This window comes from Carettochelys insculpta, chromosome 2 (assembly GCF_033958435.1).
Source record: "Carettochelys insculpta isolate YL-2023 chromosome 2, ASM3395843v1, whole genome shotgun sequence".
Classification (NCBI taxonomy): Eukaryota; Metazoa; Chordata; order Testudines; family Carettochelyidae; genus Carettochelys; species Carettochelys insculpta.
The window spans coordinates 113,380,728-113,400,784 of record NC_134138.1 but is presented as its reverse complement, the minus strand read 5'-3'; the positions used below and the strand labels follow the sequence as shown (position 1 = coordinate 113,400,784).

Below are 20,057 nucleotides of genomic sequence, written 5' to 3'. Positions count from 1 at the left end.
TCGAACATTTCATGGGTCTGATCCTTGATGAGCTTCCTAATGCCAAAACACCTGCAGAGTCACCTTCATTGTAGTAGCCCTGGTCTCTTTGTGTTCATCAGAGTCAGATTGTCTACTTAGAGAAAGCATCCAGGAGCACAAGCTTGCTGACCAGGCATCACACCCTTTTTGTCTTGGTGTTGGCTACTCTTCTCTCTGGCTGATTTACCTCAAGTCAAACAATCTGAGCTAAGGAATTATTGCACAATAAACACCTGCAGGGGCATCAAGGAAAGTCATGATTGTTACTATGTGGCCCCAGGAATAGTTAGGCTGGATCTCAAAGCCTTCTGCTCCCAAAACACAGGCCTATGGGCTAATCGTGAATCATTGCTAGCACCCATGAGACAAAGTGGAGCGATTCTGATTCATCCAAGATATGGCCGCAATCCATTCAGTTGTTTTCAGTACTTTTCAAGTCTCACTATTTGTTCTTCACAGAGTAACTAGTATTTGTAAAATAAGTATTTTCTTGATTTGTTGTGAATGATCCAAGGGATACTCCGGAAAAAAGCTGTGGGAAGTCGTATCTATTTGCCTGATCTACCTGTTTAATAGTTTTTAATACATTGTGTATCATCATGGTATTTGAGCACTTAATAGACCACTAGGCCATTTCTGGCTTCCCTACCTATTTCCCTGGTGTGCTGTTATGAAGACAGAGTTAACATTGATTTGCACAGCAGGAAGCTAAAGGCATGACTGAAACTTATTCAGTATTCCCCAAGGTATAATGTTATTATCTGACTAAAGTCAATCTATTTAATAGGGCAAAACATAAAAGGAGCTTACAATGAAGAAAAAAATAGAAAAAGTATTCTAGCTGGATGAAATAGTACATCAGATTTCCCCTACCCAGACAGAAATCTTGGGAAGGGGGCCAGAGAGACAGAAAAAATATATGAGGCTGACCAAGAGTTTCCAGCAAAGCAGCCAATCAATGGGTGGAGTAAAGCCTGCGGTCACATGACTCCCATGATGCACCACAGTAGGAAGGGAGGCTGTGTTACATTATAAGACAGTTTAGCCCATAGAAAATTCAATTTGCATAGAAAAAGGGAAATATTCAGGGTTTGGTTAACCAGAGCCAAAACAAAATATTTCATTTAGATTTTTCTGGTAGAAAATTGACAAAATTCAAATTTGCAGAAACTGCGTTTTCTGTTAAAAAATAGACTGGAAGTTATATTTGTGTATGAAGTTACCTCACTCCCCCACAGGTATCACACAGTCAGGGCCTTTCCAGCACTCAGCCATATCACATGGGTAGCCCCGACCCAATAGAAGGACGTGCCTGCTGTTTGGTGCTGACCATGCTGCCAGGCAGCACCATGCCCTGGTTTGTGTACAGTTAGGGCTCCAAGGGCGGGAAAGGTTTTTGGGAGCTTCCTGCCGCTGAGGGGGGAAGTCTCCCCCTGGTGGCTACGATACTTTGGGGCTTGCTGTCCATTACAGACACCTGCTGCTTTGATATTTCTGTTAGAAAATCTATTTCCTAACATTTCCTATCTTTCTTCATGCTATGACATCCTGAAAAACACAGGAGAGAGGGCAAGTTGAGATTCCTGTTTCCATTATAAGTTTAGTGTTTGAGATTTCACTGCCATCCCATGTTGGCAATGTCTGTGTAGTGAAGAGGGAAGACAAAGATATGTTTTTTCTTAGACTTTTCTTCTAACTTTGAGAATACAGCCTGTCCCTGTGTTATTTTCAGGGATTAGATGAAATTACAGGAGTGGGGACACTCAGTGGAGGGCCAGTTGAAAACACAGCCCATGCACAGAAGCCTTATAGTGCACTGGAAAGCCCAAGACCTTCTCCTCAGCAACTCTCTTTTTTCAAAAGCTTTCCTATCATCTCATTCTTCAAGCTTTTCAAGGGTCCCTGTATTATTTTCAGGGATCGGATGCAATCATGGGAGAGGGGACACTCAGTGCATGGCCAGTTGAGAATTCAGGTATAGAAGGAGATTTCTGTTAACTTTTTTGCCATCTCTGTGGATGCTCTACCTCTCCTTCCTTCTGATGAGAAAAATGGGCATTTGCTTAGCACGGGAAGGGAATGAGGAAAATCATTGTGGGAAGATGGTGTCAAAGACCACCTAGGATACCTAGAATGCTATGGGGATGAGGGAACCGTGGGATAGGTTCCCACAATGCACTACTGCCACAGTCGATGTTCACCAGTTGAGTGTGGCAGCAATAAGTTGACTTTGTGAGGAGTATGTGGGGAGGTGAGGATAGTCAAAATGGAATTTATAAATTCCAGAATTACAAAATTGATATTAAGAAATTCAGTTTTATCTTGTAGTGTACATGCAGCCTAAGGCAGAGCTAGTCATCTTAGACTCTGCCATTTGCTGGTGTCTAGAATTGCTACTGGTGGAAACCTATGGGTAGCTAGGGTAAAGCCAGCAGACCATGGTCATCAGCAGAGGGGCTGAACCAGGGAATTCAGGGGTCTAAACTCATCACTGCTGCCACGGGCTAAGACCCAGCTGGCTCTTAGTGGTCTTAATGTCCCTGGCTTATACTAGCAAAATTTTGCCAGAAGCTTGGCCTAGTGCACTGTAACCCCGGGAACTAGGGCAAGTAAAGGTGAAATAAAGCCATCTTTCAACCTTAGCCTCAAGTTGCACCAGGTACACAAAGTCCAAACCAGCGAATCTACCCCAGCATACATAAGCCTGGTAATGCTATATTTGACATCTGCTGCAGATGTTTTCTAACACTGCATATTATGTTCTTCCCTGAATCTGTTTGTTGTTTGCTGATATGGGAGCAGCATGCAGGACAGAATGAGTTTCTATGTTTTGGGAAGACAGACTGGATGCCATGTGAATAATTGGAAACCCTGCTTGTTCTCCCTTTTTTACATTGGGATTTTCTAAATGACTAAATTGAATTTGTAGCACATTCGCACAGTAAACCATGAATCCCCTATAATTTAAGGTGGCTAAATGAACTACAGGATAAGCAGCTTTTTGGTTTCAATAGTAAAAGCCAAGGTGCACATGGCATGTTGCAAACAGTAGGGGTATTACCAATGGGTTTAAATTTTGGATGCTCAGCCCTTTACAGCTGTTAAATCTTCCCAAGATTGCATGATCCAGAATATATAGTCTTAGCCAAGAAAGGAAAAAAGTTGGTTTTGGAGTCAGGAGTCAGGCTTGCTAACTGAATCCAACCATATGTGATTCTGTAACTGATCTGACCTGAGCACAGAAATTGGCTACCTGCAAAGAACAGAGTCAAAAATCTCCTTTTCATTTTATGAAGAAAGATCAACTACGTTAGAAAAGAATAATCCTCAGCCACTGAAAAAGCAATGTCTAATAGTCACTCTGTTGAACAAATATGCTTGAGTTAGCAAAACTGGGACTGCTTTGTTTTGAGGACAAGCCCAATGAGGTTGAAAAATGGGCATACTTAAAAAATGTATCAAAACACCCTTTTTGGCTACTTACTGCATGAGAAGGAATTATATAGAGTTCTCAATTGTATATTTTACTAGAATTTTTTTCTTTGTTTTTGTTTTATTGAGCCAAATTCAGTAAAATGACAATGACACACACACTAAAATTATGCACATGGCAGAAGAAAGCTTAACTTCGTGGCAGTGCAACGCTATCCAAGGAATTTAACTCTTTGAAATTGGCCAGTTTCGGGTCTAGAGGGAAATCTGGAAGGCGCATTTCCAGCAAGACTTTTAGTCAAACAGTACCAGATGCCTGTGCGAGTTTCACATTATGTTTTGGTCATGAATGAATGTAGTCAGGGCGGCATTTGGTAGAGACCATTTTTTTTTTGGTTAAAGAAATACAGGCCAGATATGGTTGAGGTACTCTGTGTGACTGGGTGTGCTGTATTACGACTTAGGGATTTGTGGCAATTTGTGGAAAGAAAGGGAAGCTTACACAAAGTCAGGTGTGTCATGACCAAAACATGTTACTCAAATGAGTTCAGGGTGTGAGCAGGCATTTTATTTTTGTATTAAATGTGACCTATTAAGAGTGATAGCAAAGAATTTGTAACTGCCTACTAACATGTCCATCTTCAGAGAACATTACAACATGAATCCTGCCAACTGTGCTGTGGTGAAAGTATTATTATGTCCATTTTACAGCTGGGGAAACAGGTGATTTGCTCATTGCTTTCCGTTGCCAGAGCCTTTACCCGCTGCCTCCTCTACCCAAGCCCTTCACTGATATGAATAGCTACACACCACAGTGTGTATGCAGTCAGCTTTTCTCGATGGCATGATACAGCCTACGTGCTGTTGCCAGTGATATGCAGTGCAGCCATTTGCCATCAACCTGATCATGCAGTCAAATGAGGATTTTGATATTGACCTCAATGGGAACAAGAGCAGGCTGAATATCATTACTACAGAACTTCTCAGATTAAACTTAAAAACAAACGCAAAACAAAGAAAGACTCCGCTTTAGGGAAGTGTTTAAACACATGCATAGGTCCAGCCCTTTCCAGTGGAACACATAAGCACATACTTAAAAGCTCTCCTGATTATAGATGCTTTACTGATGCAGGGTCCTAGTGACTGTGGAATGGTAGTTCATTATATGTATTTCCTAATTAATCTCAAAGAAGCTTATATCAGTTTTTGGAGGGGTTTTCCTGCGATTTGGATCAGTCAGTGTGCTCCATACCACTGCCGCATCTGACGAGATAACCCCTGAAACTCAAGAGAGTTCAGACAAGTTTTGATTGAGTTCACATCCTCCTAGGTTTTTTCAGAAGAAACAAAACATTCTATAGGGTGAGGTAACATACTACAAAACTTGAAAAGCCTAGCTCTTGGCAAAACAGACTGCCTGTAGGTTCGGTGAAGTGATTTTTTTCTTCATGTGTGCAATACACAACCAGTCCAACATAAAGACTTTATTCATATGCCGAAAAGGGGCTACAGAACAGAATGGCTGTGTCTAGACTAGCTCCGAACTTTGAAGGGGACATGGTAATTAGGGTGTTGGGAGATTACTAATGAAATGCTGTGGTGCACATGCAGCACTTCATTAGGCTAAATCTCTGCCGTGGCAACTTCGAAGTGTGACTCTCCAAAGTGCCGGCTCACACCTAGCCATGGGTCAGCCATGGGTACTTCGAAGTGGCTGCACTATTTCAAAGTCCACTTCACTTTGAAGAGTAAAGGGACTTTGAAGGAGCGCAGGCACTTCAAAGTACCCGTGGCAGACCCATGGCTACACACAAGCCAGCACTTCGAAGAGTTACACTTCGAAGTTGCTGCAGCGGAGATTTAGCTTAATGAAGTGCTGCATATGCAGCACAGCATTTCATTAGTAATCTGCCAACACCCTAATTACTATGCCCCCTTCGAAGTTTGGGGCTAGTCTAGACACAGCCAATGTGATGCAATTAATGAAATGATGAGACAACTATTTCGTTGAAAGGCAAATATTGTACTGTTTGATTCATTTAAAAAATGATCTGTCATGGATTTTTTTAAGGGTGACACTCATCCATGGAGAAAAGAACATTCCTTATGTTGTTTTTTAAACATATGCAAAGCGCACATTTTAAGTTTTGCAATGGTTTTCCAAGGAAATATTTCTGCTTGTCAAAACACAAAACACAATGAAAAAGCAATCTGCTGAAAGGTTAAAAGAAAAATTAACAACACAGCACACATACAAACACGAGGTCATTCTCATAAGGGAAAGATTTCTGTTTGCATTTTTTATTTTATGAATACATATACAAGAGATGCATAATCTTCTATTATCCAAGCTTAAAAGTAACAGACTTTTTTTTTCAAAATAGCTTAAAGAAAAATAAAAATTAAGGACAAAGGAGGTGCAAAATATTCAAAACATACAGTTGATTATCTTGATAAAGTTATTGCAGAAATGCAGACAGCATGTGAGTGGGAGGAGGGATCCAAAGCTTCAGCAAGGATATTTCTGTAAACGAATCAAAATAATGCTTTGGCCTATCCCTATGTTCCTCCATGCACGCTTTTATTGACATTTCTGAAGTACAGAGTGAATAATATTCGAAAATTATATAATACATCAATTTTTATTTCTTTGGCAGTAATGTCTTTTAAAAGTAGGAGAAAAAAGTGTGATCGTGTTGGCAAAAGACATTTATTTCTCTATGAAGATGAGTATATTAGTTGGCTGCAGCAGACTGCAAAAAAGGTTCAGATAAAAGACCTTGTGATATATATAGATATATAGAATGTAAAATGCTTATCTTATATGAGAAAGGAAGATTTCTCAAGATAACATAAAATGAACCACTAGCTTCCAGACTTGCTTTATTTGATTTATTTTCTAACTACAAGTTAAGCTGACATCAGTCAAACTTTTTGTTTCTTTATATGGCCATCTACAAGAAATGTTTCATGCAAATTCTACAATGCTAAATACAGGGTAAATAACTGGGATTAAACACATTGGGAATTACACACACTACTATTAGGATCAATAATAGCATATATAATATGTACACAGAGCCATATTATATTCTCATGTCTTCACAGTAATGTGCAAATGTGACATATATGGCTTTCAATATTTTTTAAAAAAAGAAAGTAAGACATAATTGTACAGAATAATATATTTTAAAATGCTCAGGAGAATTTCACTTTTTTGTGAAATCCGTTTAATTTTTATTACCTTGTGGTTAATTAGTTACAACCTCAACACAGAGGTGTAGTTCAGGCAGATTTCCAGTAGGGGCCACTGATTCCTAAGGCACAATATTAATGTTAAACATTTTTAAATTAAACCATGCTTTATATTTTTTGGTTATATGAAGTAAGAAGTCATATCTAATTATATAGTAAGCTAACGATTGTACAAAATACAATGTTAAAGACTACACTACATGCTTATTTGGTGCACCATGAATATGAGCTAATCTGAAAACATATTTTACAGCGCTGCATATTAAACATTTGAGTTTTTTGGTAATTTTTTTTGTACATGTAGCAGAGAGTTATAAGGCTTCTGTGGAATAATAATCTTATAACTGAACAAATATTTTACATTCTTTCATAACGATATTTACAATGTCTTTAATTGGGATTCTATCATTTGGTAAATAATACGTATTCTGTATGCATCCTTCTTGACTGTCTAAAGTGCTTGCTTAACTGCATGAGGAAAGAAAATTCCTATCTGTTTTACGAGTAACAAACCATCAAGAGATATACTGAAACATTGTGTGTGATGTGAAATGCATTTGCAGAGATGGAAATTATTGCTGAATTCAGTGCCCTCACCAGCAATTATCTATGTTACCTGTCATATACAGTATAAATATATGCATATATACTAGTATGTATGTATGTACATGCATACACATACATCTATCATGTAATAGATAGATTTCAATTTTTTGTCCATCAACCTTATTATTTTGTGCTATTCAACATACTTGTGCTATGACTGAAGTCAGATTAAAATCAAAATCTTAACATGCTATGCCTAACAATCCTATGATTCGTTAGCAGATAATGACAGCACATAAAAAGAAATAAAAAAGAGAAGGAGCTTGAGATGACAAATTGTAAGCCTTTTGAAATGCACTGCAAATAAGGCAACAGGTCATAGAGGACAGCAGAGGAAAAACTGAACAAATTCTGGAGTTCATAAATGTATTTGACTTAGAGTAGGGATGTCACTATGGTTTTTAAAATATCAGTTGCCAGAATGCAAGCATTACAGCTTCTGCACCTACAAATACTTTTTATGGTAGAAAATTCAAAGCCTATTAAAAATGTCCTGATGCCACAATCTGATAAAATAAGGCACTTCCAGGGTTGAATTCCAGTGGTGCCAAGAGGCTCAGTGCTGGGGACCAGCAATCAGTTTATGTTGAGTTTCCCAGTTTTTTCCCCATGAAATGTGCCATCTTAGAGTTCATTCCCTCCCTCTGTTTTTTCTCCTTTTGAGATGATTTTCCTTAAAGAAGATCTTTCATTGGCTGAAGAGAGACTTCTTAGTAGACAAGCGATAAATCTTCAGTTCCTAACATTCAGTAAGGCGGAAGATCAGAGTGGTACCAGGCAAGGTCTTCAGTTTATTCAGTTACGGCAGCTCTGTGCTGTAGCTGATATACCAGGTGAGCTAAAAGAGTATGGATTTGAACTAGTCCAGTATTGCCAGCTATGACTGGACATTGATGCCGGAGAGGTCATTCCTTATAATTTCATTTACTGTAAAGAAAGATCACAAGGAAAAAAAACCAAAAAGAATGATTAGAATGAAACTGCTGTACAATTATTAATTCTTCTGCTGTAAAATACATCCAGTGAAGCTTGTATCTGTTTCTTTATGGTTTTGCTATAGTTTTGAACACTAAGTAACTTATATAGGCCGAGCTAAGCACAAAAGAGCAGGATTAACTGTGGTTATTAACATGCTAAATCATCACAAGAACAGCAGCATCACGGTCTTTTATTTCATTCAACACAGTTCACATTTTTAATTAGTTACGAGTTAAAACGTATCATTTGCTGTTTACAACAAGCTTGGATGCTGAAAGTAATAAATCACTAGAATATGTTATCTTCTCCAAACAAATAGCCAATAGGACTGCTTCTTAACCCTTCTTTCTCCCACAATGGCATGCACAAAGCACAAAACTGCAAGGTGCTGAACTGAGTCCTTGAAGCCATCATGCCTCTGCAGAACATGAAATGTGTGGTATCATTCATCAATAGTAATAAAAAGAAATTGGTGTGTGTGTGTGTGTGTCCATTCCTGGTAGCTGCAAAATGAATAAAAATACTCTCCTTTCATGTTGACCAACACCCACGAATGTGTGACCTTTTCTCATATCAAGAAGAGACCAAGCAAGACCCATTATCACAGCATCAGCCAGGCAGACTGCATCTCCACTGATAAATGGTATTGTTTTCTTTACTTGTTACTCTTCCTTCATTCTCCTCCCTCCCTCCTGTCCAAAGATCACTGACCCCTAGAGTTTCCCATACTCAACCTATATCCATTTATCAGCTTGTGATTTTTGGCAGGCAGACAGGAAATGACTGAAACCTGGCAAAGGCCATCTACAGTGAGCTGCACAACATCCCTTCTATTTCCACTCTCCTCCCTGCAGCCACCGCCACCACCTGATTTACATGAAGATAGACAAAATGCCATCAGTAGGGCTGTCATCGCTGCTGAGTTTCCTAACATTACTGGAAGAGGGAAACACAGGCCCACGTCATGGAATGACCATGGAAAAGCCCAAGTCTCCCTTTGCTCATGGGCTGCATCCAGATAACTCCGTGTGTTTGCTGGCTAGAACCAGGTCTGGCTAAAATCAACTTCCTGAAGCAATTAGTTGTTGGACATGTTTTTTTCTTCAGACTTGCCACACGTTTTATAACATGACTCAGTCAGGGTTTGAGTCCCAAAAGGTGGTCAGTGGATTCATTGATACCAGTATCTGAGCAGGTCCTTTTTCAGCAACAAAATAGCAGCAGCACTGGTGATTAAATATGTGTTTTAAAAATGGTAAGAGCCACACAGAAATTACTTGTAAAGACATAAAAACATCTGCCATGGAGTGTATCTTTCATATTAACCACCAGTGGAAACCACTTACAGCTATAAACCCGGCACCATGAAGGTGGGTATGTTGGGTATAACCTAATACAGTAATAATGCCACAGACTTTACAGTTTACAAAGCTCAGGACAGCTTGCCGAACTTCACCTCTCCCATGTATACAACACACATGTTGTGGGAAAGATTTTCCATTACATTCTTGTCAAGGAAGTTATCTTGATAAGCATCTCTGGCCACACTTGTTCACTACAAAAGCATATTAAGAATCTTCATGTAAAATGTGGCAACAAGTGCAAACCTCCACAATTAAAACTTTGCTTTGTATCTTTATATGTTGCTTCCATACTGAAGAATAATCAGATATTATTCAGACGACCTCTTAGCCTTTATAGTCAATGCCTTAGAAGGATTCATTTATCCTTGCAACAGCTGTGGAAAGGAGGTAGACAGATATTAGTATCAACATTTCCTACAGGGGGAAACTGAAACTATGAAGTCAAGGAGCTGGCCCACATAGGCTAGTGGGAAAACCAGGATAAGAGGTCTCTTGACTTTCAGGCCAGTAGCACATCACGTTCCGTAGTCCATCCCAGGAAAGCATGAGTTACTTTCCCATGGAATACCACAGAGATGTCAAGGGAAAAGTCAAGAAGAAGCAAAAACTCACTACGGCAAATGGGAAAAAAATGTCAAAGGCACCTAACTGAATTAGGAGCCAAGCTGCATATTCAAAAATTATTTATGTTTGTTTGAGCTCCTGACTTACAGGGAGACTTAGACTCCTAAGATTTTTAAGTCACTTTTGAACACAGGACTTCAGATCCCTAAGTCAGTTAAATGCTTTTGACAATGTTGCCCATTGCTACTCAGTGACTCTCTCAAAGTCAGGCAGCAATTCCCTAGCCCAATGCTTCGTCTGCTAGATCAAAGCTGCCATTCACCTACATTTTATCTGCAACAAAATGAATCCCAGAATATTAGGGGCAACTCTGAGTGCTCTCAAAGGCCCCAGGGATGAGTGGGATGAGAGTTTGGACTCTGAGGTTCATGTTCATGTTACACATAGTTTGTCACTATGGCCGTGTCTACACGTGCCCCAAACTTCGAAATGGCCATGCAAATGGCCATTTCGAAGTTTACTAATGAAGAGCTGACATGCATATTCAGCGCTTCATTAGCATGCGGGCGGCAGCGGCGCTTCCAAATTGACGCGCCTTGCCGCTGTGCGGCGCGTCCACACGGGGCTCCTTTTCGAAAGGACGCCACCTTCCCCATGGGAATAAGGGGACTTCGAAGAAGGTGGCGTCCTTTCGAAAAGGAGCCCCGTCTGGACGCGCCGCGTGGTGGCAAGGCGCGTCAATTTCGAAGCGCCGCTGCCGCCCGCATGCTAATGAAGCGCTGAATATGCATTTCAGCGCTTCATTAGTAAACTTCGAAATGGTCATTTGCATGGCCATTTCGAAGTTTGGGGCACGTGTAGACGTAGCCTATATGTGGATTCTGGCTGTTTTTTATGTGTTACCGCCATGCCATCATGCCAACAGATACCCAAGAGATAACTGAACCTCACCTACATGGCCAAAGGAAAGCCACAGGATGTCCAAAACAAGGGACTTGGAATGAGATAAGGAACTAGGATGATATCTGGCAGCACGGTTCTCTATTACTCTCATCTCCTGTAACTTATGAACAACTCAGGGCCCCCAAGTCTTTTCTGCGTGATCTTTACTTCATTCCATTTTTAAACCTGTTAATAAGTGAAAAGAATGAGACCTGATGCTGAGGAATAAAGGACAGTGGGGGATAGCTTGATGCAAAAGAATTCCTGTTTTGCACAGCAGTAAGTTTTGAAAGAGTGTAAGCCTAGCGATACAGCTACAAGTGGAAAATAACATCTGTCTGAAAAGATAAAAGGGGAAGGAACAGCAGAAGTATGCTAAGAGCGGGCTTTCCCTTGCTGCCCACTAATGCACCTGAGCCTGGGAGGAACGCCCTTCAGTGGGTCTGAGCAGTCCGATATCACTCAGCACGTCTGCGTCGTCTAGAACCAAAGTAAGTGCTTTTGCAGGTGACGTTTCCTGCCAATGACTAATGAACCTATGCACTTGCTCCACCCACATGCATCTAGCGCCTTCACTAAGAACCCTGCTCTTCTGGCAGTACGACATGGCTACAACCAAGCTCCACACAGCAAGTGAAACACATCCCTGCTCGGCAGATGGCAATGAAATGGCTCCTGCTCCCTCTTAGATGCTGTTGGTCAAGCAGAAAAACTCTACATGTTCAGTGAAGATGCATCTGCACTTACTGGAAGATTCACCACCATTCAAGAGTAGCAGTACAGTAAACTGTCTTAACCAGCATTTTATCATGCGGAACTCTCAAATAACCCGCATTTTATCCATAAGTAAATTTTAGTTGTGTTTTCCATAAGAACAGTATCATGGAAGTAAATACAAATACATACAGTAAATACAGTATAAGTACAACACACTGTTATTGATAAATAAATTACTCTGCAGACCTTTGTGTTTGTTTCTTAATATCTAATCTTGCTTTTCTTTAGTATTATGCATTGCTAGGTATACCTCTCTATTATCCAGAATATTTGGGTATCCAGCAACCTCCTGGTCCTGGGGCTGCTGAATATGAGAGTTTACTGTATTACATACTCACAAAATGCATATCAACCAATGGCTTTACACATAGCAATTAAAATAACAATCACAGAACTCTGTTGTGATATGCAGTATTATACCCATTTCACATATGGGGAAACCAAGGAATGCAGAATTAACTTAAAAAAAAAGAGCAGTGTGCACTACAGGGGTGTGATTTCTAATTTGCATTATGTTATGCGCTAGCTGGCTCGTATAGACCTGCTAACACAAACTAAAAGTTCACTGCTGCACATTACTGAGTCCCAATTGTATTACTGCACACTAGGACATTTATGTTTATGCCAGGAAAGTCTGTATAGGCCAATTAGTGCACAATGTGTTGGTGTGGTTTAGAAATCACAGCCTTCTTGTGTGCGTTGCTGCTCCATGTAGGTAAGCCCTGACTTGCCAAAAGTTGTACAATAATTCAGGCTATGTCTACAATAAAGAAGCTTTGCTGGTATAGCTATGCAGGTTTACTATCTTGGGCAAGTGTTCCTTTATTGCATTGTAGCAGTATAGTAAAACCCCCTCATGAGTGAAACAAGCTATTCTGACAAAGTGCAATTTTGTGGGTATGACTGTGTCAGCTCTAGGATCATGTGCCAACAGAGCTGTGTCAGTTGAGGACCACACCTCTTCATACCCTTGACCATCATAACTATGTAGGCAGAAGTCCATAGCATAGACTTGGCCACATTGGCAGATATGCAATAGAACTAAATGCTCTTAACTTTCAATGCCTAATGTAGAACAATACTTCTAGTAGAACAATAGATTCCTCCCTGTCAGTTCAAAGAGCTGAGTATGATGATTTACATCGCATCTGTCATCAGATTTTTTTTTAGTTTTTTTTTTCTGGCTTTGTTTTTTGAGGGGAGGGAAGAAATAAGCATTTTTGCTTTGGTAACTAACACCTACAGTTCCCCACAATGCCCTCTCTTAACAGAGATTTTCCATCCTCATGTTCAGGTTTTCCACTGACATCAAGTCAAAAAAAAAAGAAAAAGAAAAAATTATGCTGAGAAATTCAGGTAATGTGACCACTGTACCTGACAGAAGCCTGAAAGAGAACCCTTTCCTTTGCTAAACATCAGATGCCACTGAAGCAGGATGTGGTGAGCTGTTACACCACAATTTAGTTTAATAAGGAGTTTTATGATTCTTACATTCAACTTTGCTTTAAAATGTCCTTGAAATGGAAACTTTTGTATTACCAAACAGCAAAATCAATACCTCATGAATGCAGCATACAAAGTTCCTGCTTTTTAAAGAGGGTAACCGGATATAAAGACACATGCACTCCTTATATGGAAAGGAATTTTTTAGCAAATTAAAGATCTTCTAATTTTTTGGTCTGTAGTGTTGATTCGCATCAAACATACATAAAAGGGAAAGTTTTCTGCAAACTTCTGCTTTCCTTATATTTGACTACTGTTTTGAATAGAGAGAACAATATCGTCCTTTGGTTTGATAATATATTTATTCTTCCTGGGCCAAATTCTACTTTCCTTGCACAGTCAACATCAAGTCTGATAAACCATTAGATAATGTCATTCCACTCAGATCAAAAAAGTTACATAGGAGTAAAATGGGAATATTGCAAATTTGAAACAGGTCCACACAGTACTGTGGTAAATTCTTTGTTGCACAAAAAATGCTAGATTAGCAAGAGTATTTAGTTCTCTTGGTTTAGGCTTTTACACTGTGTAGCAAGGGCCAAATGTTCCCAGAGAGATTTCAGAACAGCAACTGACTTTAAGAGTCACAGGTGGCCAAAACTTAAATGCAGAAACTTGCATTCGTAGAATCCAGGACAATGCCTCTTTGAGAATGTGTCCTGACACATAGGACCTTCATTAGAAATAATGGCCCGCTACCTCGAGTTCCTAGTTTCATGAAGTCTTCAGAGAACTTACCCGGGAATAACAAGAAGTCTTGTGGCACCTTATAGACAAACAATTATTTTGGAGCATAAACTTTCGTGGGCAAAGATCCGCTTTTTCAGAAAGCTTTGCCCGTGAAAGCTTATGCTCCAAAATATCTGTTAGTTTATAAGGTGCCACAGGACTTCTAGCTGTTTTTGAAGATACACACTAGCTCACCTACCTCTCTGATACTTACCCAGGAATATTTCTGCTACCCGCAGAGATATTTTGCTTAGCCATAGGTGCAAGTGCCGACATCCTGTTCTCTGCACGCTGCCTAAGTACAACCTCATCTGAGGCTACTGTGGAGCTGTGCTCTACAATGCATGGGAGGGTGTTACTGCCCTTTGAGAGGCCTCTTTGCTATGCTCTTGCCACTGCCACAGAACTGTACTGGTCCTGCTACATTGAGGCCCTTCTGTGGCCCTCACTTGAGCTGGGAGATGTAGCCACAGCAGGTAAGAAGCGGAAGCTAACACTGTAACAGTGATGTAAGATAGACAGCACTGACTTTTTAAATGTATTAAAAATAAACAAACACTTGACTAGGAGATAGGGAAAAAAGAATGGGACATTAACACAACTTTCTTAGGAGCACCACTTTGTCTTCTTTCCTTCCCTGATTTTGCTTCAAATTTCTGATGGGCTGATGCTAGCAAGCTCTCCAGACAGCACTGTGGATCCGATCCAAAGCTCACTGAAATCAGTGACTTTCCATTGACTTCGGCAGACTTTGGATCCGGGCCTGAGAGATTTGCATGATCAGAATGATGAATGAGCTACTGAGTTATAGTTACATTCCCCTCTGATTACACCCTTTACCTATAAAAAACCCAACCCCCTACTGAAGGCTTTTTACTCCAGGCAAGAACACACCTGTGGTGATTTCTCCCATCCCTGGTACAAAGTACTGGTAATCTTACACAAATAAACGATTTCACTTTGAGGTTACACAAGTAAAGGTGGTGGTGTTTCTTAATTTTTACAAAAGGAGACATGGCCTGACATTGTCAATATCATGCTGTATTAAAATACAGAACAGAATGACTTCTGTGTGCTTCCACGATATTAGAGCAGAAAGGCTTGCTGCAGTATAGAGATGCATGCTGTACATCACCTGTGCCATGCACTGCCATCTTGGCCCCCCATCTCCCTTCCTCTCCACACTGGTAGCAGTCTACAAAAGTCACTGTGAGGCTGCAAAGTAATTACAAGAGGAAGTCTGATGGAGGTTTACAGACGAAATGCCCAAGGGCTTATATTGATCAGGAAGGTTTCACTATACTCCAATTCTTTTTAAAGAAGTGTGATATTTTTACAACAAAGTGGCATCAAAAGGCCTTCACCTAACCACACATAGTGTGAGTCACTAAGGCATTGTGCATTTCTATATAACTGGAGATAGCAACAGTTAAATACTCTTCTGGTTCAGTCATTTGTCCCAATGTTAAGAATGGTTATACAGCATGCTCAAAGGACTATCTCCTCATGCTTTTGTTAACAACTGTTGTGTTGCCTATATATGCAGTGTTATACTGTATTCATTTTGCTTAAGTAGGAACAGAATTAAACCTTTAAGGTAAAAAAAAACCAACAGCAGATTGCAAACACGCTAGACATTATTTGACTGCACCTGAACAAAATAAGCCACCTAAACTTGAACATGTGTCATGCCAAAAAGTGCATTTGACTGTATCCTCAAACAATGCATTCTGTTTGTGTTATGGATGTGTGAAATCATATATTGATTCTGCTGTGTACTGAGTTCATTTCCTAATCTTTCAGTGGGCTAATTGCCCTAAGTTCCCATTGACTTCAGTAGATCATAGTTTACAAGCTTCGTGGAACACGGACAGCATTTTCTTCTGTGCAGTACTGAGCCCACTGTCTGCACTTGGCAAATAAAGAATAAAAATAACAGCCATAACCAATGAAACGGAACAGTAGAGACAATGTTGGCACTGATACTATATTTCTTTTTACTAATGCAATATATTATGGTATTTGCTTCTGTTGCTTACAGCGTCTGTCCTTTAATTTTTCCACTGGAGATTTCAAATCTAGATGCTACAGCTATGCAACCCAAATGCCGTATATTAACATCATCAACATGGAGCATGAAGTCACAAATTAGCAAGTCGGAAATAGAAACACAAAAAGGAAAACGCCTGCCCTGTTGATATTTTTAAAAAGAGAAGCAGCTAAATATAAACACATAGACCACTAGTAAACAGATACGGCTCCGAGTGTGCACTCTTTTGAGAGTAGACTCTCACTTTTGTTGTCAGAACACCTTCCTCCCCAGTCGTTTACTAAACAGCTATTCTTTCTTACGGATAAATGTCATCGCTACATAACATTGCAATAGTATATAACAATGGTCAGCAAAAATGGTCTTTGTTAGATGTTGTGTTTTAAAAGCAGGAACTACGGTATGAAGAGAAAAATAATAGTAATAAAAAAGTGGTGATATTAATTCCTGAGGTGCATGTTTGCCGGGTAAAACCTCCAGATCACTTTAAAACTTGCTAAAATAAAAACAAAACAAAACATACCCCCCCCCCCCGCACCCTGCCCAACCCTAGTCTTACGAAGCAATGGAAAGTATAACTTCACACGTTCCATACAGAAGTCAGATCTTGTATTACCTCAGGTGTCCTGGGTGCATTTAAACCTTAAACTTATTTTTATCTGTTACTCATAATAAGCCATCACCACAGGGCATGCTATTTTTGGAAAGAGTGAATAGGACAGTGGAGCAAGTGAGTGACAACAAGTAGCAGGTTTTAATAAAACATGATCCTCAATATGGATGTTGGTTTGGCACAGATGAATAGTATTGTTAGACGTGACAGTTAGCCATTAACACGGAATAATTTTCCTACCTGCAGTATCTGTTTCCTTATTTAGCTTGATAACTCCAAATGATGCAAAAATGTCCACAGTGGAAGCATTGTGGAGGGTTAAGCAGTGCTGAAGTGTGATGACAGCACTGTGTGGGCAGTGACTTGATTGGGACTTTTGATTGGGTGCCCATTCTAAATGAGTCCCAGTCTCCAGCCTCACCATATCATGCAAGACATGTTAGTTTTGTTTTTGATCTACAACAGATGAAAGCCTGGGAGCATTCTGAATCTCTTTCCTATACATTCGTAGGCCCAGAATGGTGCTGAAGTCAAGGGTGCTCCACTGATTTACACCAGCTTAGGGTCTGGCTCTTGTATTTTTTCCTCTGTGCCAAGGACAACAATGATCAGACACTATTTTTTCTTCAAGGCAGAAGTTTAAACTTGACAGGACATAATTGGCAGCCTTCACTTAGGCAGAACTTCTCCCAAATTCAGCAGAGATTTTGCCTGAGAAAAGGGCACGGTATTTGGCCGGACATGATGCAAGCCACGGTCAACACACAAAACACAAAAAGCAGTATTGGGACAAATAAACCACATTTTAACCAAAATCATGTGTTTACGTTCCTAAGAGCACACGTAAGAGAAACAAAATAGGCACAATTGCAAGTTTTATGCAGAATTTCCACGCCACAAAAGTATCATGCGAATGTCACGTAATGTTACTGATGCCCAAGATCAGTGGTGACTGAAGTTGGGTGGGATGAAAGAGAGGGTGTGTCTTCACCCTAGGCAGAAGCGTGGAAGCACAGGCTTCTTTGCTACAGATGATGCATCTTCACTCCCTAACATTTGGAATAAAATTACTAATACTGGTCTGAACTGACTATCAGTGTTATCTTCCATTTTATTTTCTAGGTTGGAAAAACAGCACCCTGAGGATTCAAAAATTATGACTTAAATACCCAAAACACCATGACCCTGGCTAAAAAAAAATTATGAGTTTAAAAAACACATTGTGGTGTTCTGCGTTTTTGAGCATTTCAATTTCACAGTCTTTGTGTTTTCAGCCTTTGCTTGCCAAGCATGACGTTAGAATGTTTTTTAATAAAAGTTAAGACTTCCATGCCATCCCCTGATTCCAATAGGTGGGGCCAGAGCTGGTGACAGAATTCCCTGGGCCCTGGGGAATGTGGGTGGGGCTTGGCTTCCAGCCCCTAGAAGATGCAGGGCCTTGGGAGCAAGGGGCGGGACTAGGGCCAGCCAGACTTCAGTGTTGCCTGAACCACATTGCGTGGGGCTCCACCAGCAATTTAAAGGGCCTGGGTCTCCAGCTGCTGCTGGTGCTGGGGTAGCAGCAGTGGTGGCCTGGAGCTCTGAGATCTTTTAAATTGCTGGTCCCTTGGGCCTCTTAGCCCTCTCCTTGTTGGTGGCCCTGAGTGGGGCTTGAATTAAAAAAACACCAAATATCACAAGACTCATGATAAAAGTGTGAGCTGGAGACATCTGAAATAATTAGCTTTCCCTCCAAGGATCTCAAAACATTTTACAAACAAAAAGTAACCGTAAATAAAAGCCACCAGATGTTCAGAGGCTCTGAGCAGCTCCCATTGAGATAAGTATCTCTGAAAAAATCAGACCATTTTTATATAGGTGTCTAAATATGTATTTGAGGCACCCACATTTTAAGTTTTTTACCATCAAATTTTTGCCATTTTCTCTGAATTTTAAGCCGATCAGATAGGATGTATTTTACTTCAGGACCACCAACTGAACAGCATAAAATTTCACCAGGTTATGTGATTATGTTGCAAGTCACTAGTACCAGAGTTATCTCAACAACCAGCCAAACTACACAATAAGCAACCGATAAGATCATGACCCATTTTAGTTTTGCATTGGTTTTCTGTGAGGGTGCATGCACATACTTCTATACCCTATTTCAGTGAAATCTCACAGTCCTAACTCAACTACATTCTCCAGGGTCAGTGATAAGAAGGGTGACAACCACAAAAAGGACCAGTCTCAGAAATGTTCTTCCATTTGCTTTGTGCTTTCACATGGATCCCCCACGTAAACTAATGACAAAAAATGGGAATAATGGTCAGGCTGGGGATGGTTTGTCTATCGTCAGAGGAGTTCTGACAGACCCTCCTGAGAATGAAGCAGTTATATGGGAGGTGAAGGACATTAATTACCCTCAGCCCCTGTCTCCTCTGTGGTACACTAGTCAAAGCCTTAGAGCTGCTGCAGCGACAATAAAGAAAGAAAAAGGTGTAGCTGTATGAAGTGGCATTGGAAATCATACAGTCCATATTGCTGCTCAGCTGCTCAAAAGCAAAACAATGTTCAACGCCATTGCTGGAATGAGTAACAACACTGATAATGTCCATGGCAGTGGGGGTGAAGCAGGGGTCTGCAACCAAACTAGTGACAAGAACCATTTTTTCAAATTCAGTTACAAAATCAATACTTCAAGAGCCACAATGCACATGAATATGACACAGTCCTGAATGAATCTATAAAAATAATAAAGTCAAACGGTACTTTTTGTAACCCCTATTTTATGAACAGTGCGCACACAATGATTTTTATTAGTTAGAAAGTTGTTACCCCATCCCCCAGCTTTACCTTCCATCCTGCAAACCTGCCCCCCCATCTCCAGGTTTAACCCCTCTGAGCCCCAAACCCTCCCCCCAACCCCAGGTTTAGCCCCTTCAGCCCCAAACCGCAATCCCAACTCCAGGATTTAGCTGGTTAAGCCGAGGAGCTCTGTGCACTGCCACTGCTCCCTCCGCCATCTCTTCCTCCGCGTGGCTGCGCAGCTCCAGCAGGGCACGATCGGATGCCCCTCCCCACAGCTCTCCTGCAGGCTGACCTTGCCCTGGATTCCTCTTCCAGGGCTGCCTGCCCTGCTGGCTTTCCTCCTGCTGCAGCTGACTGCTCTGTGCCTCTGGAGGCTGCTGCTGCTTAAACAAAAATCTAAGTGGCAGCGGACGCCTCCAGAGCCGCATGTGAT

General features: G+C 40.6%; 1 protein-coding gene across 4 annotated transcripts in view; it reads right to left on the bottom strand.

Annotated features, from left to right (window-relative positions):
* Nucleotides 1-5,736: 5,736 nt before the first annotated feature.
* The window catches only part of NFATC1 (nuclear factor of activated T cells 1), a 149,460-nt gene continuing 135,139 nt past the window's right edge, over nt 5,737-20,057 (bottom strand). For all 4 annotated transcript variants that reach the window (XM_074987550.1, XM_074987554.1, XM_074987553.1 and 1 more), the window contains exon 10: nt 5,737-8,241. In XM_074987550.1, coding sequence (XP_074843651.1) covers nt 8,192-8,241 — 50 coding nt within the window. In that variant the 3' untranslated portion in view covers nt 5,737-8,191. The remainder of the gene's footprint in view (nt 8,242-20,057) is intronic.